This window comes from Felis catus, chromosome D4 (assembly GCF_018350175.1).
Source record: "Felis catus isolate Fca126 chromosome D4, F.catus_Fca126_mat1.0, whole genome shotgun sequence".
Taxonomy (NCBI): Eukaryota; Metazoa; Chordata; class Mammalia; order Carnivora; family Felidae; genus Felis; species Felis catus.
Window position 1 is genome coordinate 57746557 of NC_058380.1, and position 26033 is coordinate 57772589.

The following is a 26033-nucleotide window of genomic DNA, read 5'->3' on the forward strand; positions in this document are numbered from 1 at the left end:
CTCCCCTCCCCACATTTTAGGTGTATGGTATCATATTTTATATCATTTCATTTTATGAGTTCCTTGACTGAGTTTTTACAGAAATACTCATTTTTATTGCTCTTGTGTTTCCTATCTTTATAAGCCATTTTGGTCTTTCCTTTTCACTCAAACACTACCCTTAAATAATTATTTCAGGGCTGGTTTAGTTGTCATGAATTTCTTTAGTTTTGTTTGTCTGGGAAGCTCTTTATCTCTCCTTCTATTCTGAATGATAACCTTGCTGGGTAGAGTATTCTAGGCTGCAGGTCTTTCCCATTCAGCACTTTGAATATATCCTTTCTGGCTGGGAAAATTTCTGCTGAAAAATCATCTGATAGCCTTATGGAGTTTCCTTTGTATATAACTGTCTTCTTTTGTCTTGTGGCTTTTTAAAAACTTAATTTATTTATTTTGAGAGAGAGAGAGAGAGAGAAGCAGAGAGAGAGGGAGAAAGAGAATCCCAAGCAGGCTCTGCACTGTCAGCACAGAACCTGACATAGGGCTCAATCCCACAACCTTGGGATCATGACCTGAGCCAACCAAGAGTCGTATGCTCAACCAGCTGAGCCACCCAGGTGCTCCAATATTTTTTTCTTTATCACCATATCTTGCCATTTTAATTACAATATATCTTGGTATGGATCTTTCTGTTGATTTTGTTGGGGGTTCTCTGTGCCTCCTGGATCTGGATATCTGTTTCCTTCCCCAGATTAGAGAAATTTTCAGCTATTGTTTCTTCAAATAAATTCTCTGCCCACTTTTTCTCTCTTCTTCTTTGGGATTCCTATAATACAAATACTATTACATTTGATGGAATCACTGAATTCCCTAGGTCTATTTTCATTTTGCATAATTCTTTTTTCTCTCTTTTGTTTAGCTTGATTACTTTCCATTACTCTGTCTTCTAGATCATTAATTCATTCCTCTGCTTCTTCCAACCAGGCATGTTTTTTGTTTCATTTATTGAGCCCTTTATCTCTACTATGTTATTCCTTATCTCTGTGTTAAGGGTCTCACTGATGTCTTCCACTCTTTTCTCAATTCTAATGAGTATCCACATGATCATTGCTTTAAATTCTCCATCAGCATGTTACTTCTATCTGTTGTACTTCAATCTCTGGCCATGCCCGTGTCCTGTTCTTTCATTTTGGATAAATTCATCTGTCTTCTCATGTTGTCTAAGTCTCTATGCCTGTTTCTGGGTGTTAGGAAAGTCAGCTATGTCTCCTGTTCTTAAGGATGGTGGCTTTATGAAGAGGTCCTGTAGTGCCCTGCAGTATAATGTCCCCTATTCTCCAGGACCTACTTCTGGGAGTGTCTCCAATGTGTGCTGCATGTGCTCTGCTGTTTTATCCTGGCTACTTTATCCTTCAGGCCAGTTGTATGCAGAGGCTCTTTGCCTGTTGTGGGCACTGTTTGGTCCTGGTCTGAAAGTGGGGCATTTTAACTAGTTGTGCTCTGGTCTGTTTGTGAAATGAGACATGTTGCCACTGCTACTGGAACCAAGTCTCTGCAAAATTCCCACATGGGAAGATGCGTCGTGAGCAGGGGTTTGGGCCAGTCTTCTGCAGGAGGGGGCCCACCACACTGGGACTCTGGCAAGTGTGACTGGGAAGGATGATTCCACCAGAGCATGATGGGGCAGAGCTTGGTGTAAGCAAGTTAAGTTGCAGGTGTTGGTGCTGCATTGGTTCCCAAAGGTGGTCCTGTGCTTATGTTGAGGGGTGGGGGAGGAAAATGGCACCTGTGAATTCTTTTTTTCATGGAGATTCCTCCATGAAATGCTGTCTCTCTGGGACATACTCTGAGATGAGTGAATAACTTCCCTACTGTGTGCTCCAGGTGCTCTTCGGTTTGCTGTTTCCATGCTGTCTGTCCATAGGCTTTTTGCCCTCCTTTTCTTCCAGAACAGCCCCAATGTCCTCTGAGCTCTCCCAGAACCAACCACACTAACCTTTAAAACTCCAGGCTTTAAGCCCCACTGGTTGCAAGAACTCATGAAATTTGAGCCCTCTCATTTTCCAAGCCAATTGCCGCAGGGATTTGTCTTCCCCAAGCACTCCCCTGTGTGCTAGTTTGTTTCTCACCTTTCTCTGTGACCATGGCTGCCACAGGTCCACAATCTATTTCTCTCCCAAGCTGTGTCTGAGTGGTAGGATATATTCAACATGCTGAACTGGAAAAAATATGCAGCCAAAAAGTCTTTATTCAGGAAGGCTGTCATTCAAAATAGAAGTGGAGATAAAGAGTTTCCCAGACAAACAAAAATTAAAGGGGTTCATGACCACTAAACCAGCCCTGCAAGAAATTTTAAGGGGGGACTCTCTGAGAGGAGAAAAGATGAAACAAAACAAAAAAAGACAAAAAGCAGCAAAGACTAGAAAGGACCAGAGAACACCACCAGAAGTTCCAACTCTACAGGCAGCACAATGGCAATAAATTCATATCTTTCAGTACTCACTCTAAATGTCAATGGACTAAATGCCCCAATTAAAAGATATAAAGGGGCGCCTGGGTGGCTCAGTCGGTTGAGCGTCCGACTTCAGCTCAGGTCACGATCTCGCAGTCCATGAGTTCGAGACCCGCATCGGGCTCTGGGCTGATGGCTCAGAGCCTGGAGCCTACTTCCGATTCTGTGTCTCCCTCTCTCTCTGCCCCTCCCCCATTCATGCTGTGTCTCTCTGTCTCAAAAATAAATAAATGTTAAAAAAAAATTAAAAAAAAAAGATATAGGGTAACAGAATGGATAAGAAAACAAGATCCATCTATTTGCTGTTTACATGAGACCTATTTTAGACCTAAAGATACCTTCAGATTGAAAGTAAGGGGATGGAGAACCATATACCATGTTAATGGATACCAAAAGAAAGCCGGAGTAGCCATACTTATATCAGACAATCTAGATTTTAAAATAGACTGTAGCAAGAGATGAAAAAGGGCATTATATCATAATTAAGGGGTCTATCCACCAAGAAGATCTAACAATTATAAACATTTGTGTTCCAAATGTAGAGGCACCCAAATATATAAATCAATTAATCACAAACATAAAGAAACTCATTGATACTAATGCCATAATAGTAGGGGACTTCAACACCCCACTTATAGCAATGGACAGATCATCTAAACAGAAAGTCAACAAGGAAACAATGGCTTTGAATGACACACTGGACCAGATGGACTTAACAGGTATATTCAGAACATTTCATCCTAGAGCAGCAGAATACATATTCTTCTAGAGTGAACATAGAACATTCTCCCGAGTAGATCACATACTAGGATGCAAATCAGCCCTCAACAAGTATAAAAAGATCGAGATCATACTGTGCATATTTTCAGACCACAACGCTATGAAACTCTAAATCAACCCCAAGAAAAAATTTGGAAAGACAATGAACACTTGGAAATTAAAGAACATCCTACTAAACAATGAATGGGTTAACCAAGAAGTTGAAGAGGAAGTTAAGAAGTACATGGAAGCCAGTGAAAATGATAACACCACAGCCCAAAACCTCTGGGATGCAACAAAGATGGTCATAAGAGGGAAGTATATAGCAACCCAGGCCTTCCTAAAGAAGGAAGAAAGGTCTCAGATACACAACCTAACCTTACACCTTAAAGAGCTGGGAAAAGAACAGCAAATAAATCCCAAAACCAGCAGAAGAATAAAGATTAGAGCAGAAATCAATGCCGTCAAAATAAAAAAACAGTAGAACAGATCAATGAAACCAGGAGTTGTTTCTTTAAAAAAATTAACAAAATTGATAAACCCCTAGCCAGTTTGATCAAAAAGAAAAAGGAAAGGACCCAAATAAATAAAATCAAGAATGAAAGAGGAGAGATCACAACCAACACTGCAGAAATACAAACAATAATGAGAGAATATTATGAGCAATTATATGCCAATACATTGGGCAATCTGGAAGAAACGGACAAATTTCTAGAAACATATAAACTACGAAAACTTAAACAGGAAGGAATAGAAAATTTGAACAGACCCATAACCAGTAAAGAAATTGAATTAATAATTTAAAAAACCTCCCCAAAAACAAGAGTCCAGGGACAAAAGTCTTTCCAGGGGAATTCTACCAAACATTTAAAGAAGAGTTAACACCTATTCTTTTTAAGCTGTTCCAAAAAAAAAAAAAAAAAAAAAAAAATGGAAGGAAAACTTCCAAACTCATTCTATGAGGCCAGCATTACCTTGATTCCAAAACCAGACAAATATCCCACTAAAAAGGATAACTATCGGCCAATTTCCATGATGAACATGGATGCAAAAATTCTCAAGATACTAGCCAACTGGATCCAACAATACATTAAAGAAATTATTCACCATGACCAAGTGGGATTTATACCTGGGATGCAGGGCAGTCAGTGCAAAAACAATCAATGTGATACATCACATCAATAAAAGGAAGGACAAGAACCACATGATCCTCTCAATAGTTGCAGAGAAAGCATTTGACAAAATACAGCATCTTTTCTTAATAAAAGCCCTCAAGAAAGTAGGGATAGAAGGATCATACCTCAAGATCATAAAAATCATCTATGAAAGACCCACAACTAATATCATCCTCAATGGGGAAAAACTGAGACCTTTTCCCCTAAGGTCAGAAACATGACAGGGATGTCCACTCTACCACTGTTATTCAATATAGTATTGGAAGTCTTAGCCTCAGCAATCAGACAACACAAAGAAATAAAACACATCCAAATTGGCACAGATGACATGATACTCTATATGGAAAACCCAAATGATTCCACCAAAAAACTGCGAGAACTGATCCATGAATTCAGCAAAGTTGCAGGATATAAAATCAATGCACAGAAATCAGTTGCATTTCTATTCACCAATAATGAAGCAGCAGAGAGAAATCAAAGAATCAATCCCATTTACAATTGCACCAAAAACCAAAAAAAAGCCTAGGAATAAAACTAACCAAAGGGGTGAAAAATCTAAACACTGAAAACTATAGAAAGCTTATGAAAGAAATTAAAGAAGACACACAAAAAAATGGAAAAATATTCCATGCTCATGGATTAGAACAAATATTGTTAAAATGTCAATACTACACAAAGCAATCTACATATTCAATGCAATCCCTATCAAAATAACACCAGCAATCTTCACAGAGCTAGAACAAACAATTCTAAAATTTGTATGGAACCAGAAAATACCCCGAATAGCCTAAGCAATCCTGAAAAAGAAAACCAAAGCTGGAGACATCACAATTCCAGACTTCAGTCTGTATTACAAAGCTGTAATCATCAAAACAGTATGATACTGGCACAAAAACAGACACTCAGATCAATGAAACAGAATAGAGAACTGAGAAATGGACCCACAAACATATGGCCATCTAATCTTTGACAAAGCAGGAAAGAATATCCAATGGAATAAAGACAGTCTCTTCAGCAAATGGTGTTGGGAAAACTGGACAGCGACATGCAGAAGAATGAACCTGGACCACTTTCTTACACCATACACAAAAATAAACTCAAAATGGATGAAAGACCTACATGTAAGACACAAATCCATCAAAATCCTCAAGGAGAAAGCAGGCAAAAACCTCTTTGACCTCAGCTGCAGCAACTTCTTAACATGTCTCCAGAGGCAAGGGAAACAAAAGCAAAAATGAGTTATTGGAGCCTCATCAAGATAAAAAGCTTCTGCAAGGCAAAGGAAACAATCAGCAAAACTAAGAGGCAACTGATGGAATGGGAGAAGATATTTGCAAATGACATATCAGATAAAGGGGTAAATATCCAAAATCTATAAAGAACTTACCAAACTCAACAGCCAAAAAACAAATAATCCAGTGACAAAATGGGCAAAAGACATGAATAGACACTTTTCCAAAGAAGACATCCAGATGACTAACAGACACATGAAAAAATGCTCAACATCACTCATTATCAGGGAGATACAAATCAAAACCACAATGAGATACCACCTCACACCAGTCAGAATAGCTAAAATTAACAACTCAGACAACAGATGTTGGTGAGGATGCAGAGAAAGAGGAACCCTTTTGTACTGTGGGTGGGAATGCAAACTGGTGCAGCCACTCTGGAAAACAGTATGGAGGTCCCTCAAGAAGTTACAAATAGAACGACCCTACGAGCCAGCAATTGCACTACTAGGTATTTATGCAAAGGATACAGGTATGCTGTTTTAAAGGGGCATGTGTACCCCAGTGTTTATAGCAGCTCTATCAACAATAGCCAAAGTATGGAAAGAGCCCAAACATTCCTCGACAGATGAATGGATAAGAAATATGTGGTATGTGGGGCACCTGGGTGACTCTGTTGAGCGTCCAACTTCAGCTCAGGTAATGATTTCATGGTTTGCGAGTTCGAGCCCCACGTCAGGCTCTGTGCTAACTGCTCGGAGCCTGGAGCCCGCCTCAGATTCTGTGTCTCCCTCGCTCTCTGCCCCTCCCCCACTTGTACTCTGTCTCTGTCTCTCTCTCTCTCTCAAAAATAAATTAAAAAAAAATTAAAAAAAAGATGTGGTATGTACATACAACGGAGTATTACTCAGACATCAAAAAGAATGAAATCTTGCCATTTGCAACAATGGATGAAACTGGAGGGTATTATGCTAAGCAAAATTAGTCAATCAGAGAAAGACAAATATCATATGATTTCATTCATATGTGGAATTTAAGATACAAAACAGATGAATCTAAGGGAAGAGAATCAAAAATAGTATGAAAACAGGGAGGGGACAAAATCTAAGAGACTCCTAAATATGGAGAACAAACTGAGGGTTGCTGAAGGGGTTATGGGTGGGGAGATGTGCTAAATGGGCAAGGGGTATTAAGAAAGACACTTGGGATGAGCACTGGATGTTATATGTAGGGGATGAATCACTGGATTCTACTCCTGAAATCATTATTGCACTCTATGCTAACTAACTTGAATGTAAATTTAAAAATACATACATATATACATACATACGTACATACATAAGATGGGGTGATTGCCAGCAGGGTTGACAGTGGAAGAAAGGTGGTGTTGGTGACGGCAGAGAGAACAACAGGAGCAAAGATCTTGACTGCTAGAAATGAGGAAATAGCGTGGTATCTCCTGGGAGCTATAGCAGTTCTGTAAGACTAAAATGGAAAGTGCGAGGCACAGAATGGTAGCAGATAAGACGAGAGAAATGAATGTATTTTTATTATTAGCTGTTTGTGCCTGATAGTAATGGAAATTTCCTCCCACTTATCTACCTCCATTTTAGGGATTGGACATGAGAAATCTCTGGAAATGCAACTTCAGTATTGTGTGAAGTTATTTTTGTAGGGTCTCCTTTCTCTGCAGGTTCCTCATGAGCTCAGAGTATAGTTGACCTAGCCTTAATGATGGATTTCTGTATGTGGTGGCCATAGGGCAAGGGTCCTGCTGACTCTCTTAGGTTTAAGCCTCTAGAAAAGGAGTTTTCACTGGCTGCCTCGGAGGCCGGAACAGAACACACATTTTCCTTGTGAAGGATTTTATGGAGAATAAGCAATTTCTTCTCCATCCTAAAAACCGTGATGCAGTATAGAGGGAGGGGAAAATTCTCACATATGTTAAAAGAAATGGCAAAGAGAATTGGTCACCCATCTGGCAAAGTTTATACCATGAAAACTAAGCCCAAGAAGTTCCTATGGAAAGAAGACAGGGTACTGGGCATAAGGAATAAGAAATAAGCTGATAGGATAAGATAGTTGTATTGGGAGGTGACTTGAGGGTTGTTTTGGTGTTTGTTCATTTTCCTCTATTTGTTAACCCCTTTGAATAGGGCTGTTTTGCTTTTATAATGAAACAAAATCTCAAAATGGAAAGGTCTTGCTGGGTATAATACAAAACCAATGTAAAAAGAATAGATTGAAAAATGCAGCTACATGAAAATGAACATTTTCTGCATAGTAACAAATTACAAATTGGAAGGAATATTGTGGGAAATCAAATAGCTCTGTCCTGGTTAAGGAGATTATAGGGAACACATTACATGCTTTCTGGCCCTGCTGAAAACAGTGGACCAGTATCCAGTTAATGTGTATATAGGGATTGGGCCCTGCCTATTCTCATGAATTCCTTAGACCATGTTATCTATTGAATATCTTATCTTGTTTTCCACTCTGCTTTTTTTTTTTTTCTATCTGCTCTTTTGTAGTCTTGGGAATGCCTTGTTTTGCTTTTTTGCATGTTTTCTATACTTTCTTACTGGCACGTAGCCACTGACACATTGTGCAATGTTTTCCCTATAACGTATGCCTAATAAATACAGGAACTTGAGAGCAGCTGGGGAGACTTCTCTTAGCCTCCCTCTCACCTCTCTTGACTGGTGGAGTCTTGAATAATTGTTTCTGCCATCCTCAGCTTTGCTGGACAAAGCCAAAAGCCAAACCCACAATTGGTGACCCCAATGGGATAAGCAGAACCCACAGAATATCACAGAGAAAGGGCTGATTTCCTTATAATAGAGTTCCGAGATTACTGGGAAGATGGCGGCATAGGAGGACGCCGGGCTCACCGCATGTCCTGCTGATCACTTAGATTCCACCTACACCTGCCTAAATAACCCAGAAAACCGCCAGAGGATTAGCAGAACGGAGTCTCTGGAGCCAAGCGCAGACGAGAGGCCCACAGAAGAGGGTAGGAAGGGCAGCAAGGCGGTGCGCACTCCACGGACTGGCGGGAGGGAACCGGGGCGGAGGGGCAGCCTGCCGGCCAAGCAGAGCCCCCGAGTCTGGCTTGCAAAAGCGGAGGGGCCGGACAAGTGTGTTCCGACAGCAAGCGCCACTTAGCGTCTGGGAGGTCATAAGTTAACAGCTCTGCTCAGAAAGCGGGAAGGCTGGAGGACAAAGGGAGGGAGAGCTGCTGAGCCCCCCGGACGACAGAGCTCAGTTTGGTGGGGAACAAAGGCGCTCGCCAGCGCCATCTCCCTTGCCCATCCCCCAGCCAAAATCCCAAAGGGAACCAGTTCCTGCCAGGGAACTTGCTCGCTCTGCGCAAACACCCAACGCTGTGCTTCTGCGGAGTCAAACCTCCGGCAGCTGATCTGACTCCCTCCCGCTGCCACAGGGCCCCTCCTGAAGTGGATCACCTAAGGAGAAGGGAGCTAAGCCTGCCCCTCCTGCCCCCATGCACCTTGCCTACCCACCCCAGCTAATACGCCAGATCCCCAGCACCACAAGCCTGGCAGTGTGCAAGTAGCCCAGACTGGCCACGCCACCCCACAGTGAATCCCGCCCCTAGGAGAGGGGAAGAGAAGGCACACATGAGTCTGACTGTGGCCCCAGTGGTGGGCTGGGGGCAGACATCAGGTCTGACTGTGGCCCCGCCCACCAACTCCAGTTATACACCACAGCACAGGGGAAGTGCCCTGCAGGTCCTCACCACTCCAGGGACTATCCAAAATGACCAAACGGAAGAATTCCCCTCAGAAGAATCTCCAGGAAATAACAACAGCTAATGAACTGATCAAAAAGGATTTAAATAATATAACAGAAAGTGAATTTAGAATAATAGTCATACAATTAATCGCAGGGCTTGAAAACAGTATAGAGGACAGCAGAGAATCTCTTGCTACAGAGATCAAGGGACTAAGGAACAGTCACGAGGAGCTGAAAAACACTTTAAACGAAATGCAAAACAAAATGGAAACCACGACGGCTCGGATTGAAGAGGCAGAGGAGAGACTAGGTGAACTAGAAGATAAAGTTATGGAAAAAGAGGAAGCTGAGAAAAAGAGAGAAAAAAAAATCCAGGAGTATGAGGGGAAAATTAGAGAACTAAGTGACACACTAAAAAGAAATAATATACGCATAATTGGTATCCCAGAGGAGGAAGAGAGAGGGAAAGGTGCTGAAGGGGTACTTGAAGAAATCATAGCTGAGAACTTCCCTGAACTGGGGAAGGAAAAAGGCATTGAAATCCAAGAGGCACAGAGAACTCCCTTCAGACATAACTTGAATCGATCTTCTGCATGACATATCATAGTGAAACTGGCAAAATACAAGGATAAAGAGAAAATTCTGAAAGCAGCAAGGGGTAAACGTGCCCTCACATATAAAGGGAGACCTATAAGACTCGTGACTGATCTCTCTTTTGAAACTTGGCAGGCCAGAAAGGATTGGCACGAGATCTTCAGTGTGCTAAACAGAAAAAATATGCAGCCGAGAATCCTTTATCCAGCAAGTCTGTCATTTAGAATAGAAGGAGAGATAAAGGTCTTCCCAAACAAACAAAAACTGAAGGAATTTGTCACCACTAAACCAGCCCTACAAGAGATCCTAAGGGGGATCCTGTGAGACAAAGTACCAGAGACATCACTATAAGCATAAAACATACAGACATCACAATGACTCTAAACCCATATCTTTCTATAATAACACTGAATGTAAATGGATTAAATGTGCCAACCAAAAGACATAGGGTATCAGAATGGATAAAAAAACAAGACCCATCTATTTGCTGTCTACAAGAGACTCATTTTAGACCTGAGGACACCTTTAGATTGAGAGTGAGGGGATGGAGAACTATCATGCTACTGGAAGCCAAAAGAAAGCTGGAGTAGCCATACTTATATCAGACAAACTAGACTTTAAATTAAAGGCCGTAACAAGAGATGAAGAAGGGCATTATATAATAAACACAGGGTCTATCCATCAGGAAGAGCTAACAATTATAAATGTCTATGCACCGAATACGGGAGCCCCCAAATATATAAAACAATTACTCACAAACATAAACAACCTTATTGATAAGAATGTGGTAATTGCAGGGGGCCTTAACACTCCACTTACAGAAATGGATAGATCATCTAGACACACGGTCAATAAAGAAACAAGGGCCCTGAATGATCCATTGGATCAGATGGACTTGACAGATATATTTAGAACTCTGCATCCCAAAGCAACAGAATATACTTTCTTCTTGAGTGCACATGGAACATTCTCCAAGATAGATCATATACTGGGTCACAAAACAGCCCTTCATAAGTTTACAAGAATTGAAATTATACCATGCATACTTTCAGACCACAATGCTATGAAGCTTGAAATCAACCACAGGAAAAAGTCTGGAAAACCTCCAAAAGCATGGAGGTTAAAGAACACCCTACTAAAGAATGAGTGGGTCAACCAGGCAATTAGAGAAGAAATTAAAAAATATATGGAAACAAACGAAAATGAAAATACAACAATCCAGACGCTTTGGGATACAGCGAAGGCAGTCCTGAGAGGAAAATACATCGCAATCCAGGCCTATCTCAAGAAACAAGAAAAATCCCAAATACAAAACCTAACAGCACACCTAAAGGAACTAGAAGCAGAACAGCAAAGGCAGCCTAAACCCAGCAGAAGAAGAGAAATAATAAAGATCAGAGCAGAAATAAACAATGTAGAATCTAAAAAAACTGTAGAGCTGATCAACGAAACCAAGAGTTGGTTTTTTGAAAAAATAAACAAAATTGACAAACCTCTAGCCAGGCTTCTCAAAAAGAAAAGGGAGATGACCCAAATAGATAAAATCATGAATAAAAATGGAATTATTACAACCAATCCCTCAGAGATACAAACAATTATCAGGGAATACTATGAAAAATTATATGCCAACAAACTGGACAACCTGGAAGAAATGGACAAATTCCTAAACACCCACACTCTTCCAAAACTCAATCAGGAGGAAAGAGAAAGCTTGAACAGACCCATAACCAGCGAAGAAATTGAATCGGTTATCAAAAATCTCCCAACAAATAAGAGTCCAGGACCAGATGGCTTCCCAGGGGAGTTCTACCAGACGTTTAAAGCAGAGATAATACCTATCCTTCTCAAGCTATTCCAAGAAATAGAAAGGGAAGGAAAACTTCCAGACTCATTCTATGAAGCCAGTATTACTTTGATTCCTAAACCAGACAGAGACCCAGTAAAAAAAGAGAACTACAGGCCAATATCCCTGATGAATATGGATGCAAAAATTCTCAATAAGATACTAGCAAATCGAATTCAACAGCATATAAAAAGAATTATTCACCATGATCAAGTGGGATTCATTCCTGGGATGCAGGGCTGGTTCAACATTCGCAAATCAATCAATGTGATACATCACATTAATAAAAAAAAAGGGAAGAACCATATGATCCTGTCAATCGATGCAGAAAAGGCCTCTGACAAAATCCAGCACCCTTTCTTAATAAAAACCCTTGAGAAAGTCGGGATAGAAGGAACATACTTAAACATCATAAAAGCCATTTATGAAAAGCCCACAGCTAACATCATCCTCAATGGGGAAAAACTGAGAGCTTTTTCCCTGAGATCAGGACAGGGATGCCCACTCTCACTGCTGTTGTTTAACATAGTGTTGGAAGTTCTAGCATCAGCAATCAGACAACAAAAGGAAATCAAAGGCATCCAAATTGGCAAAGATGAAGTCAAGCTTTCGCTTTTTGCAGATGACATGATATTATACATGGAAAATCCGAGAGACTCCACCAAAAGTCTGCTGGAACTGATACATGAATTCAGCAAAGTTGCAGGATACAAAATCAATGTACAGAAATCAATTGCATTCTTATACACTAACAATGAAGCAACAGAAAGACAAATAAAGAAACTGATCCCATTCACAATTGCACCAAGAAGCATAAAATACCTAGGAATAAATCTAACCAAAGATGTAAAAGATCTCTATGCTGAAAACTATAGAAAGCTTATGAAGGTAGTTGAAGAAGATATAAAGAAATGGAAAGACATTCCCTGCTCATGGATTGGAAGAATAAATATTGTCAAAATGTCAATACTACCCAAAGCTATCTACACATTCAATGCAATCCCAATCAAAATTGCACCAGCATTCTTCTCGAAGCTAGAACAAGCAATCCTAAAATTCATATGGAACCACAAAAGGCCCCGAATAGCCAAAGGAATTTTGAAGAAGAAGACCAAAGCAGGAGGCATCACAATCCCGGACTTTAGCCTCTACTACAAAGCTGTCATCATCAAGACAGCATGGTATTGGCACAAAAACAGACACATAGACCAATGGAATAGAATAGAAACCCCAGAACTAGACCCACAAACGTATGGCCAACTCATCTTTGAGAAAGCAGGAAAGAACATCCAATGGAAAAAAGACAGCCTCTTTAACAAATGGTGCTGGGAGAACTGGACAGCAACATGCAGAAGGTTGAAACTAGACCACTTTCTCACACCATTCACAAAAATAAATTCAAAATGGATAAAGGACCTGAATGTGAGACAGGAAACCATCAAAACCCTAGAGGAGAAAGCAGGAAAAGACCTCTCTGACCTCAGCCGTAGCAATCTCTTACTCGACACATCCCCAAAGGCAAGGGAATTAAAAGCAAAAATGAATTACTGGGACCTTATGAAGATAAAAAGCTTCTGCACAGCAAAGGAAACAACCAACAAAACTAAAAGGCAACCAATGGAATGGGAAAAGATATTCGCAAATGACATATCGGACAAAGGGCTAGTATCCAAAATCTATAAAGAGCTCACCAAACTCCACACCCGAAAAACAAATAACCCGGTGAAGAAATGGGCAGAAAACATGAATAGACACTTCTCTCAAGAAGACATCCTGATGGCCAACAGGCGCATGAAAAGATGTTCAACGTCGCTCCTTATCAGGGAAATACAAATCAAAACCACACTCAGATATCACCTCACGCCAGTCAGAGTGGCCAAAATGAACAAATCAGGAGACTATAGATGCTAGAGAGGATGTGGAGAAACGGGAACCCTCTTGCACTGTTGGTGGGAATGCAAATTGGTGCAGCCGCTCTGGAAAGCAGTGTGGAGGTTCCTCAGAAAATTAAAAATAGACCTACCCTATGACGCAGCAATAGCACTGCTAGGAATTTACCCAAGGGATACAGGAGTACTGATGCATAGGGGCCCTTGTACCCCAATGTTTATAGCAGCACTCTCAACAATAGCCAAATTGTGGAAAGAGCCTAAATGTCCATCAACTGATGAATGGATAAAGAAATTGTGGTTTATATACACAATGGAATACTACTTGGCAATGAGAAAGAATGAAATATGGCCTTTTGTAGCAACGTGGGTGGAACTGGAGAGTGTGATGCTAAGTGAAATAAGCCATACAGAGAAAGACAGATACCATATGGTTTCACTCTTATGTGGATCTTGAGAAACTTAACAGAAACCCATGGGGGAGGGGAAGGAAAAAAAAAAAAAGAGGTTAGGGTGGGAGAGAGCCAAAGCATAAGAGACTGTTAAAAACTGAGAACAAACTGAGGGTTGATGGGGGGTGGGAGGGAGGGGTGGGTGGGTGATGGGTATTGAGGAGGGCACCTTTTGGGATGAGCACTGGGTGTTGTATGGCAACCAATTTGACAATAAATTTCATATAAAAAAAAAGAGTTCCTACAAATCATCATGTAAAAGAACAACAACCTAATATAAAAATGGGCAAAAATCAAAAACCTAATAGAAAAATGGACCAAGGATATAAACAGAAAAATACAAATAGTTATTAAACACTTGAAAAGAGGCTTTTATTGGAGTAATTCTAGCTAGTGTATACAAACCCAAAAATATCAGTACTTTAACATAGTAGAAATTCAAATACAATCCATTTGGATGTTCAGCAGGTGGCTTTCCACATAGTGATTCAGAAATTTAAGTTCCTTCCATCTAGTGATGCCCAGCTCCTGCAGACTCATAGTCCTCCTCCATATCTTCTCTATCTGGCCAGCAATTAAGAGAAGGAAGATGGTGAAGGTTGCTCTTGAGAAGCTTTTCTAGACCAGGTTTAGAAGGAACATTCATGTCTACTTCCAGACACGTTCCACTGTCTAGAACTCAATCACTTGGCCACAGTTACTGCCAGGGAGACTGGGAAATATGATCTAGATGTGTGCCCAAGAAGAACATTAAATGAATTTGATGAGCATCCAATCTACCATGATGCTTAACCTTTCTCATATTAAGGGAAATGTAAATTAAAGGTACAATTATGCACCATTTTCCATCTATCAGATTGGCAAAGATAAAAAGTTTGATAACATAGTGTAAGGAAACAGGCACTCCCATACAAGAAGGGGGTTGAAGGGAGGGTTGGTACATCCTCTGTGGAGGGCAATTTGACCAAGCCTATCAAAATTTTAAATGCAAATACTCTTGAATCAGCATATATAAATGCTTCTACTTACCTAAAGGATCTCTGCAATTAATAAGCAAGAAATTGATAATATCATTTGTCTCTGGGGAAGGGTTCAGGTGGCTGGGATATAAGAGTAGGAGGCAGACTAATTTTTTCACTGCGTACAATTTTGTATCTTTTCAGTTTCACCATGGGCTCGAATTATCTATTCAAAAAATAATTGTTAAAGAATACAAAGTTGTATTCATTCATCAAATGTCTACTGATGTACCAGGCATCTTTCTAAACACTAGGGCACAACACTAAGCAAGACAAAGTACCTGCCCTGGTCATGTGTAATTTAGCCCCTGGATTTTCAGCTTTTCCGCTGATCCTATTTTTCAGTACTCAAAATCCTTCCTTCCAAAACTACCAAATGTCTCCTGATAGTCTTGGTTCTCATCCCTTCCTTGTTAATAGATAATGAAGTTCTAAATATGCTTTTCCATTATTTCTTTTCAAATGTCTTAAATTTCCAAAGAGCCATATCACGCTGTGCGTTCCAACTTTAAATCCCATCGGAAAAGGTGACCACAGGTGGTAGTAGTGATGATGGTGGTGGTCATTTCAGAGTAATAGGCTTCTCGTCAAAAAGAGCAGAGGCAATTTCCTTGGAAATAAAATGATGCTCCTGCTATACTCTTCTCCTTTTATTTTGCAGACTAACATTTGTCTATCCTGTTTTTCAAATACCCAGTGAAAGGTGAACATTTTAATAGGCCTTCTTATAGAAAGTTATAAATGACCTGTGTAGAAACGAAATAGCAGAAAAATCTAAAGAAGAGCCACCATCCCCAACCCCTCTGAAGAAGTTCAGGAGTTGAGAATGAAGCAGGGTCCTGATGTTACCAGGAAAACCCAGCTTCGTGGGGTAGCGATCTGTCTGTGATCTGCAACCAGCGAGCGGCAGGTCCTCAGCCTGTAAGCACAGAAGCCTGACTTTTTCAATACACACTGTGAAGCCTGCTCTTAAGAAAGACTCCTGTGTATTAGCGAGCTGAAGATTAAACCCCAGAAAATGCTTCATTTATTATTGACTAAAAGGCCTCTAGCATCGGATGCCAACCCACCTGATGGCCTCCTATCGTGACACTTCAACCCCTGCGACCTTGACTCTTGCCCTCAGAGTCACCTCCCCTGTCCCCCAGCACTACAGTCTCTAGCACCACACCTTTGCTTGTATGGCCCCCTTGGCCTGGCACGCCTGTGTGACCCTCCTTATCCTCCACGTGGCGGCCAGGACACCTCCTCCTCCCCGTGCTTTCTCTTGGCTCCTGAATCAGAATGACTCATTCCCACGAGCATTTTGTGTGTCATTTACTAGCTTACTTCATATGCCTGCTTGACCCTCCCGCTCTACATACGCTCTTGGGGGCAGGGCTGTTTCTGATTCCTCTCTTGCTTTTTCCCCACCTTCTTGTGCCTTGTCAATGCTGTACTGGCCTCACCATCTCCCCTACCAGCCTTGGCCACAGTGCCGCACTTGTGTTTTTCAGATGCATACCCAAACCACAGGTCTGCCTGACAACGTTTGATAAATTTGGATGTAGCCAACACGAGTGTTTGCCGAGACAGCTTACCTGTGACCAGGTTCGCGATCCTGTTTGTGACACACACCACATGGAGCACAGCAGTCTCTGCGCTTTGTACCAGCGGGGGCAAAGCCTCTTATACAAAGGCCCGTGCCAGGTACAGTTGTTTGGCTGACAAACCCAAGTACACTGAGCTTAAAACCGGTTTATGATCTTTTACAGATGAAGCAGCAGTAAGATCACTTGGGGGTCTTCTGTGAATCCTGTCAAATCCAGAGAATTAAGATGAACCATCCCAAGTTGGGTTGTTTCTGCTAACTCTGGCGTCTCCCTTGCTAGTGTACCGACCTTTGTGCATCTAGTGCCCAGGCAAGGATAGAGCGGCTTCCTGCCACCGCCATTAGGAAAAGAATGTGACGTTACACACCCCTGGCGAGCGGTAGCACCACTGTCACTTCCCACAGTTCCGCGGGCCCTCATTAGAGGACGGCCGGGAAGTTTGTGAGTTAAGACCTCCAAGAATAGAGTCCTTTCCCACTCTTTCTGCCAGAGTCCCACTCGCACTACTGAAGAGTGAGTGAAAATTTCTTGAAGAACTTAATGTCTTTTTACATCAGTTTATCTTGCAGCCTTGTAGGGTTCATGTAAAAAAAAAAAACGCCCCCAAGGACAACTCCACTGAAGCTTCCCACACGCACCACATCCCCCACCCACAGCTGGCTAGCACCTGACGACAGCGTTGCTTCTCTTGCTTCTCGTTTCCTGGTCTTCGCTGGCAGGAAAATGCCTTTGCCTTGTCCCCCTAGGCCCGTTTTCCCTCAGAGCTTGTGTTCCAAGTGCACTGATGCCTTCTATTCTGAATTCCCAGTCTTTTCCTACTTGTTCCCTCTTCCTGGCTACAGGTTTTGTCTTACTTATTCCTAACCTACCTGATGGATCCGGTAGGCTGGCAGTGCTTGGGGTGGGGCAGGGGTGGGATTGGGAAGGCTTACTTAGCACCTCTAGAGAGTGAGTCACTCAGAAGAGAGTTGACTCGTTTATTTAAATTTTTCAAAAAGTCTTGGCTCTACCTGATGCTGAATAGATGCATCACTCTGAGTCCACCTTAATAAAAAGCTGTACATTACCTTAGATATCGTCTTGCCCATTGGATTGAAAACAACATGGTAGGAGTGCCTGGCTAGCTCAGTCGGAACATGTGACTCTTGATCTCAGAGATTACTTAAATAAAAAGTAAATAAACTTGGGGCATCTGGGTGGCTCATTCACTTAAGCCCCACTGATCTCTCCACTCTTCCCTCTACTTATCCCATACCCGGCAGGAAATGATAAGGCTTCTGAATGTGCATGAAGATTCATCTTGTTTTCTTCAAACAGGCACTTCTGGAATCACAGAAGTCTGGAATGGAGGGGGGTGGCATCTTATATCAGGTCACATGGAATGAGCACCCAAGTCCCAGAGAGGCTGAGAAAAGTAATCATTTCAGTTGATCTTGGGACAGCCCTATTGACCCCTCCCCCAACCCAAAGTTTAGCCAACTTTAGGAGCTTAATTAAGAGGGTCCAGGAATTTATACCTGTGTCTCTTCCCCTTCCTATTCTGTGCTCTTGGTTAGAAAAAATGCACCATACAGGTTTCTAGGCTAAATGCGCTTTGTTTGTCGTCAGCCCTTCTGCAGAGCCACAGAGCCCGTCTGCGGGCACAATGGTGAGACCTATAGTAGCGTGTGTGCTGCCTACTCGGACCGTGTGGCTGTTGATTACTATGGGCCCTGCCAGGCCGTCGGGGTCCTCTCAGAGTACAGTTCTGTCGCTGAGTGTGCTGCTGTGAAGTGTCCTTCACTCTCTGCAACTGAGTGCAAACCCATCATCCCACCCGGTAGGCTGGCAGTGCTTGGGGTGGGGCAGGGGTGGGATTGGGAAGGCTTACTTAGCACCTCTAGAGAGTGAGTCACTCAGAAGAGAGTTGACTCGTTTATTTAAATTTTTCAAAAAGTCTTGGCTCTACCTGATGCTGAATAGATGCATCACTCTGAGTCCACCTTAATAAAAAGCTGTACATTACCTTAGATATCGTCTTGCCCATTGGATTGAAAACAACATGGTAGGAGTGCCTGGCTAGCTCAGTCGGAACATGTGACTCTTGATCTCAGAGATTACTTAAATAAAAAGTAAATAAACTTGGGGCATCTGGGTGGCTCATTCACTTAAGCCTCCAATTTTGGCTCAGGTCATGATCTCGTGGTCTGTGAGTTCAAGCCCCATGTTGGGCTCTGTGCTGACAGCTCAGAGCCTGGAGCCTGCTACAGATTCTGTGTCTCCCTCTCTCTCTGTCCCTCTCCCGCTCACACTCTGTCTCTCTTTCTCTCTTAAAAATAGATAAGCATTAAAAATTTTTTTAATAAATAAACTTTTATAAATAAATAAATAAAGCAATATGGCAAACTTTTTCAGGCAAAATCCTACCAAACACCAATATATAAATAGAAAAGGCAATATTTAATTACTAAAATTATGATTATCTATTCAAATGCATAAATTTACTCATAAAGTTAATAAAGAATTAGTAGTTAATGAATATAGAATAAATAATGAATGAATGAATAATTGAAGTAGTTTCAATGAAATTGGGAGAAATATAAGATTGTGGTCTTAGATTGGCCTTGGCACCTTAATTTAATTGTTTTAGTTGCATATAATCGAGGAAGTCTGTTTCATACAGACCATTACAAGTGGTAACAGTTTTCTTAAACTACTTACCTTCCAGTGTCATACTTTCCACTTAAACAGAGGTAGCAGGAAAGACTTTATCCCATGTCTGCATGGAACAGGTTAACCTGGAGTCTAACAAGTTCATTCCTCCATCCTTGGATTCATCAAATATTTCTTGAGCTTCCACTGTGTGCCAGAGACTAGGCACTGGGACATAGCCGTGAGCAAAACAAAGCCTCTTCCCTCTTGGAAACCATGTTCTGATATCTTGTTATAATTTTTAACTGCTTCAAATGATTTTTAAAATTAAATTTGAATCAAAAACTCATGGAATCCCTAAAACACCTGCTCCCTTGTTTTGTAGACAGGAAATCAAAGGCCCAGGAGAGCCCTTTCCCAGGATCACACTGAGTTTTGAGGCAGAGCAGGGTCCAGGCCCCACATCTCTTGAAGGGCCAGCTCTCTCTGCTGTCTTGTACCATAACTGCCTCACCCTGAGAAGCGGTAAAGGATGAAAGCAGGGTGGAGGAAGGATTCGGGTAAACGTATAGATAGTAAGACCGGGTTGGTCAGGGAACATATCTAAACGTACAGTCACCAGGAAGGACAGCTACAACTCTCCTAGCACAAAATGAAGGGTGGGTAATTTCACCAACTACTTTGAATTCTCATTTTCTAATTCTGAACACACGTAAAATGGTTTTTGTTATACAGGTGCTTGTTGCCCATTATGTGCTGGAATGTTAAGAGTTTTATTTGACAAAGAAAAACTGGATACTATTGCTAAGGTAAATTGCTTTCTGTGCCAGATACTGTTGAAACCGTATTGATAAGCCTCTCAGTAATGCCATAGAGGAGAATGTGTCGTCCCATTTATAGAAAAAGAAAGTGATTCACGGAAAAGCAACTTGCCCAGGGCTGTGCAGCTCATCACCAGTAGAACTAGGCTGTCTGGCACCCGATCCCGTGCTCCTTTCCTCTGCACCCTGGCTGTTTGGTGACCTTGCCCTACACGTCACAGTTGGCCTGAGCCGTGCTTAGAAAAGCCTTCCCCTGCTTGCACCGTAGGCAGAGTTAGGGCTGGAGGCAGAACCAAGTAGCCAGAGACTGGCAGAGGCCCGGTGGTTTGAAGGCCGCCTGCCCGCTCAGTCCCCATTCCTCCTGAGGGTGCTTCCGGAGTGTGCCACCTTCCCGTGGTGGTTTTGCCCTTTTCCCTTTCCTGCACCATTGCTGCTGATCCACTTTTGTGGACACAGGGCTCCCACCTGCCACTCCCTGGAAGTTAATCCCCACTTGGATTCAAACACTTGTGTTTTTACAGGAAGACTTTAATCATTTTCCTGTGGCCCCTAATTCAGAACAGTCGCTTAAAAGGGGGTGGGGGGGGGGGCTTCTGGTGAGAGTGTTTGTCTTAGCTACAAAGCTCAGCAGTCAGACAGAAGCCCTTTGGAATGGACCCTGGAGATTTAGAATTCAGCCAGCAGGGCCCCTACTGAGTTGAGGCCCCACACTTAGGGGTTCCAGTAGGCAAGGTAGCAAGGTAACCTAGGCAGCAATAAGGAATTCCTCTTTTATTCAGGTAATAGAAATTTTTTCTCTTTGCAGGTAACAAACAAAAAGCCAATAACGGTTCTGGAAATACTTCAGAAAATCCGCATGCACGTGTCTGTCCCACAGTGTGACGTATTTGGATACTTCAGCATTGAATCAGAAATTGTGATCCTGATCATTCCTGTTGATCATTATCCGAAAGCTTTGCAGGTGTGTTCAGCATGCTTTGTGCAGCCTCCTTGTCACTTTCACATTTGGAGGACTTTGTGGGGTAGGGAATGGAGGCATTTGGAAAGTTAGGCAGGGCAGGAAGGAGAAAAGCAAGGCAGCCTCTGAAGGACAGAGCCGTACCGGTGAGCGTTTTCCCGGTGGCTGAGGCCGAGCACACATTCGACGGCTGAACGTGAAGGAGTGGGAGAGCGGAGAGGCCGAGAGGCCGTGGCCCAGAGTGTGCAGACGTGGAAGGCGTCTGCTTGCACACAGAGCAGGCAGCCGAGGCCCAGGGAGGGAAGGGGCTGACACGGGTCACGCAGTGACACAGCCAGAGTAGACACCTGTCTCCTCAGGGCTGTGCTCCTACTGGGGAGGAGGAGCCCACCAGGACTAGTCTAATGGACCCCGTTTTTCTTCCTCAGACTCTAGAGGTGAGCCTCACCCACTGGGGCCAAGTGTTGGCATCAGAACAGTGGGAGCTCAAGTGAAGGGGGTGAATACAAGCAGTTTGTAAACTGCCACAGTCAGGAAGTTTAGTAAAGCCTGATTGCTTTCCTCTGGGATGGGTAAGGAAGCATTGAACGTCCCTTCCCTATGACGGTGTCTAACCATGTAAAGATGGTATCTAAATGTGGATAAGTGGTGAACAGGATTGTGGATCATTTCTGCTAATTTCCATTGACGCTGTTACTATTTGTGTAATAAAGTAAGACTATATTAAAATGTGACTTTGGCCAAGAAAAGAAGGACAGAGAAAGCATATTCTCTATGTTGGGATATATTTGGATTTTGTGACTTGACCTTTTCCTAGGTTCTGTGGTTTTAGATTTTTAAAAATCTGATTATCCTCTCCCAGATCGAGGCCTGCAATAAAGAAGCAGAGAAGATCGAATCCCTCATCAACTCCGACAGCCCCACTCTGGCATCCCACGTCCCTCTCTCTGCCCTCATCATTTCCCAGGTACAGGTCTCGAACAGTGTGCCATCAGCTGGCATCGAGGCCAGAGCCCCCTGTCCCCCCTTCCTCCTCCTCCTCAGCCTGGGCCCTGCCTTGCACACGGTCTGGACACGTAACTGACTGCCCGTGAAAAGTGCAAAATGTTCCTCCCTCGAGTTTTTCTACATTGTGAGGGACATGCAGGACTGCTGGTTTCTAGTTGAATAGTGGCCAAGTAAAAGCACTTGTCACCTCTATTCACCACACAGTATTTTTTTTAATCTGCCAATATTAGGGTTTTTGTTTTGTTCTTACAAATGTTAAAATATGTCCTTCCAAATACTAATGAGAAGAGGATGTCTTCTTTTGGTGGATTCCTGCCTTACAGTTTGCTCCTTAGATGGGTCCCCCCCACTCTCGAACAAATTTGATATCACTGATAAGTGACGTGATCACTTTTTAGAAAGGTAACTCACTTTACTATAAGCTTCGTGTCTGGAAACTTCATTTCAGAGGTCCTTTAAGTATTAAGGTGCCCCTAGGGTATGTGTGCTTGTTTACAGATAATTACCTGCTCTGTCTAGAAGCTAGGGGTCGCAGTGAAGAGACTATTAGAGTATGAAACAAAGAGAAAGCATCTTTGGAATTATCATATACATCATCAGGCAAATCTAATTTACAGAAATTTACTTCAGGAACCCATCTATTGTGTTAAGCAGAGCAAGCTATGGAAATGGCATTCACGCGACACGTTGTAAGCAATAGGCTCAGTGGTTACTAACGTGCGTGTGACTTTTGTGAAAGGGAGAAGTTATATCACATCAAAGCATATTGCATTATGCATTTTTATATTAACCAGATGTATATTCTTCGGTATTCATCCGAGTTAAACTTAGAGTTTTTAAACATCAATCTTTAAACCGATTGCTGCTACTTATATACTTGCCAAAAAGTGAAATAATTAGTAGTTCGTGTAAATAATACGTGATATTTTTATTTTATTATGAAGAAGGTGAATAGCCATATTTGTAAAGTGACAATCATGTGTGTTAACCCAGTACTTTCCGTTCATGAAGACACATTGCTTTTTGTGATATGCACAGTGTGGATAAGTGTTCTGTCTGACTTCCTTTTTTTGATATAGAATTATAAAGAATTGTGGTTTAAATATTTAAAAATGTCAATCTAAGTATTAAAATGTCTGCATGTTGTCTGAGAAATTGAATACTTTGAATGTGTTTCACAGTTTGAAATAAGCTATTCAGTGTAATACTTCTTGTTTGTATGCACCTAAACTTAGATTCTACATGAAGTATTTTTTTCAGTGTTATATGTACCCTTTGAAATATAGAGGGCTATGCTCATTATACCAAAATATTGTTTAAAAGTGGGCACTTAAAGCTTTCAGAATATCTCAGTGCTGATGTAGCGTGTTTGTTGCAATTGCTTTTTCTATATAAATGTCTTCAATGCAATATACTGGAAAGCTTTTCTATTTTAATAAAAATAATTTTATATGATTATGTGTACTTCCAAGCAGTGTGAACATGTAAAGTGAAACCACCGATCACTCTTGGGTGAGCTATGCCCTTTGCTCTGAAAGAAGAAGCTATAGGAGTTTTATTACTCCAAGCCAAGGGCCCTGGGAAGGCGAGGCAGCTGGAACAGAGCTGGTCAGATCAGACCCAGGCAGGACCAGAGGGCATACTGTGGCAGGAAGTCAAGTACAAAAACCCCAGCTTTAGGAGCTCCTGGGTGGTACCGTCGGTTAAGCGTTTGACTCTTGATTTTGACTCATGATCTCACAGTTGGTGAGATCGAGCCCCAAGTCGGGCTCTGTGCTGACAGCATGAAGCCTGCTTGGGATCCTCTCTCTCCCTCCTTCTCTCTCTCTCTCTCTGCCCCTCCCCCCCTTTCGAAATAAACAAATGTTAAAAAACAAAAACAAAGACCCCAGCTTTAGGCCCTCCAAGACCCAGGAACAGAGTAGGCCATCCTCCTCCCACTGCCTCGGGCCCGAGTTTGCTGCTCTAGGGTTCATTGTGAGGCAGAGAGAACTCTGAGCTGTGGAGACAGAGGGCCTATTCTTGATTAGAGCCAGAGAGCTTCTATCAATCACTGACGCTAAGGCCCCCAAACCTCCATGGCTGACAACAGAGGCTCACCCCCTTACTTCCATCACGTGTTCACTGCGGGTCAGCTGCACTTTGCTCTACACCGTCTTTGCTCCGGGACCCTTCCAGCGTTCTCACAAAGGGGGAGGAAAGAGGCTGGAGTTCTGTGGAAGCTACTCAGACCTTGCCCGTGGGCTGCTGGTCCTAGCATAGTCAACGGCAGAGGTGCTGCTGAGGCCCAGGGGGACGATGGACACGCGCCCAGTCCCTGGACCGGCTGCTGAGGTCACCGCTTCTGCCACCATGGATTTACACCCAGCCGTGGTGGTCTCTTCTGCAGGAACTGGAAGACCCATTGGTGTTTTACCTGGAGGCATGGCTGGCTGACTCGCTCTTCAGACCAGATCAAGTCATAATTCTGGAAATGGAGTGGATGAGCCAGGTCCTGCGACAGTGGACATAGTTAACTCCAGAGATTTAGTTGAAATGGTCGTCTTCGGTCAGCCGTGTATACAAAATCAGGTGAAGGGCATGCCCTGAGCCTGGCTTGGTGACACCAGGAACATGGTGCCCAAGATATGTGCCTGCACAGAGGAGAGACCATGTGAGGACAAAGCAAGATGGCAGCCATCTGCAAGTTGACGAGAGGCCTCAGAAGAAACCAGCCTTGCTGACATCTTGATCTTGGACTTCCAGCCTTAAGATCTTTGAGAAAATAAATATCTGTTGTTTAAGTCAAAAAATAAAACAACAACAACAACAACAAAAAGGAGAGCGGGGGGCAGTGTGTGAAGAGGTAGAGAGAACCACAACTATCCCTTAGGTCTCTGCTTAGAAGTGACACTGTCATTTCTGCTTATACCTTACTGGCCCAAGCAAGTCATGTGGCCACTCCTAACTTCAAAAGGTAGGGATGGTATAATCTTCTGGGGTGTGTGTGTGTGTGTGTGTGTGTGCATGTTGGGTGGGGAGGGGCTGCAGGGAAGGAGCTGGGGCAGGAACCAGAAGCATTTGGAATGACAATACAGTCCACCACACAGGTCATTTCTCATCAGTCTAGCCAGGACTGACTAAAAATTTTTATTAAAAAATCAGATGTTTTGTGGTCAGGGAAGGAACTAGAGAAATGAGAGAGGTGCTTGGGTTTGGGGGAAGGGGAGTATTAAGGGAGAGAAAGGTTGGTCCTGCTCTGAGGACACAGTCATGAGAACCCCGAAGACAGGGGCAAAACGAGCCCACGTCAGGTCATTCTGGGGAGATAACGCTTCTCCCCCGAAAGCTGCTATGCCGGACACTCCCAGACGGCCACGCGGACTGATCGTCGGTGACTTTCCAACACCAGTGTGGGCTGCAGCTCTGCTGTTGGCTCTCCAGCGTTCTGCCCAAGGTCAAGTGTGTCGGGCTGGTAGAGGCCTTGAATCGAGATTCTGTAGGAGACAGCTGGGCTGTGGGGGGAGAAAGACGAGGTTCTTGTGCCCCAATAATAGCAGGGAGGACCTGGAAGTTCAGGAGGAGCAGTTCTGCAGGAGGAGAACAATTTAAAAGGTGAGATACCCACATGAAAAGTAGCTTCCAGAGAAAGATTCAGAAGCTCCTATGGCCATAGGTAATGAAAGAGATGCTAGAAAAGCAAATGAAATCGCTCCCCGCCCAGTCTACAGAAAGTGATTGAGCAGGAATGGACCCCAAGAGAGTCATAGGCCCAGCCTGGGTCACATGCCCACCGCTGTGGCAGAGGAGGGAAGGTAGGGGAGTTCGGCCCCACCT

The 26033-nt window shown here is 42.8% G+C and overlaps 1 protein-coding gene across 2 annotated transcripts in view; it reads left to right on the forward strand.

Annotated features, from left to right (window-relative positions):
- RECK (reversion inducing cysteine rich protein with kazal motifs) overlaps positions 1-23672 on the forward strand; it is an 85356-nt gene extending 61684 nt beyond the window's left edge. For both annotated transcript variants that reach the window (XM_011288552.4, XM_019816189.3), the window contains 5 exons: positions 16704-16896; positions 18408-18618; positions 20166-20239; positions 21057-21212; positions 22072-23672. In XM_011288552.4, coding sequence (XP_011286854.1) covers positions 16704-16896; positions 18408-18618; positions 20166-20239; positions 21057-21212; positions 22072-22293 — 856 coding nt within the window. In that variant the 3' untranslated portion in view covers positions 22294-23672. The remainder of the gene's footprint in view (positions 1-16703; positions 16897-18407; positions 18619-20165; positions 20240-21056; positions 21213-22071) is intronic.
- The last annotated feature ends 2361 nt before the right edge of the window (positions 23673-26033 follow it).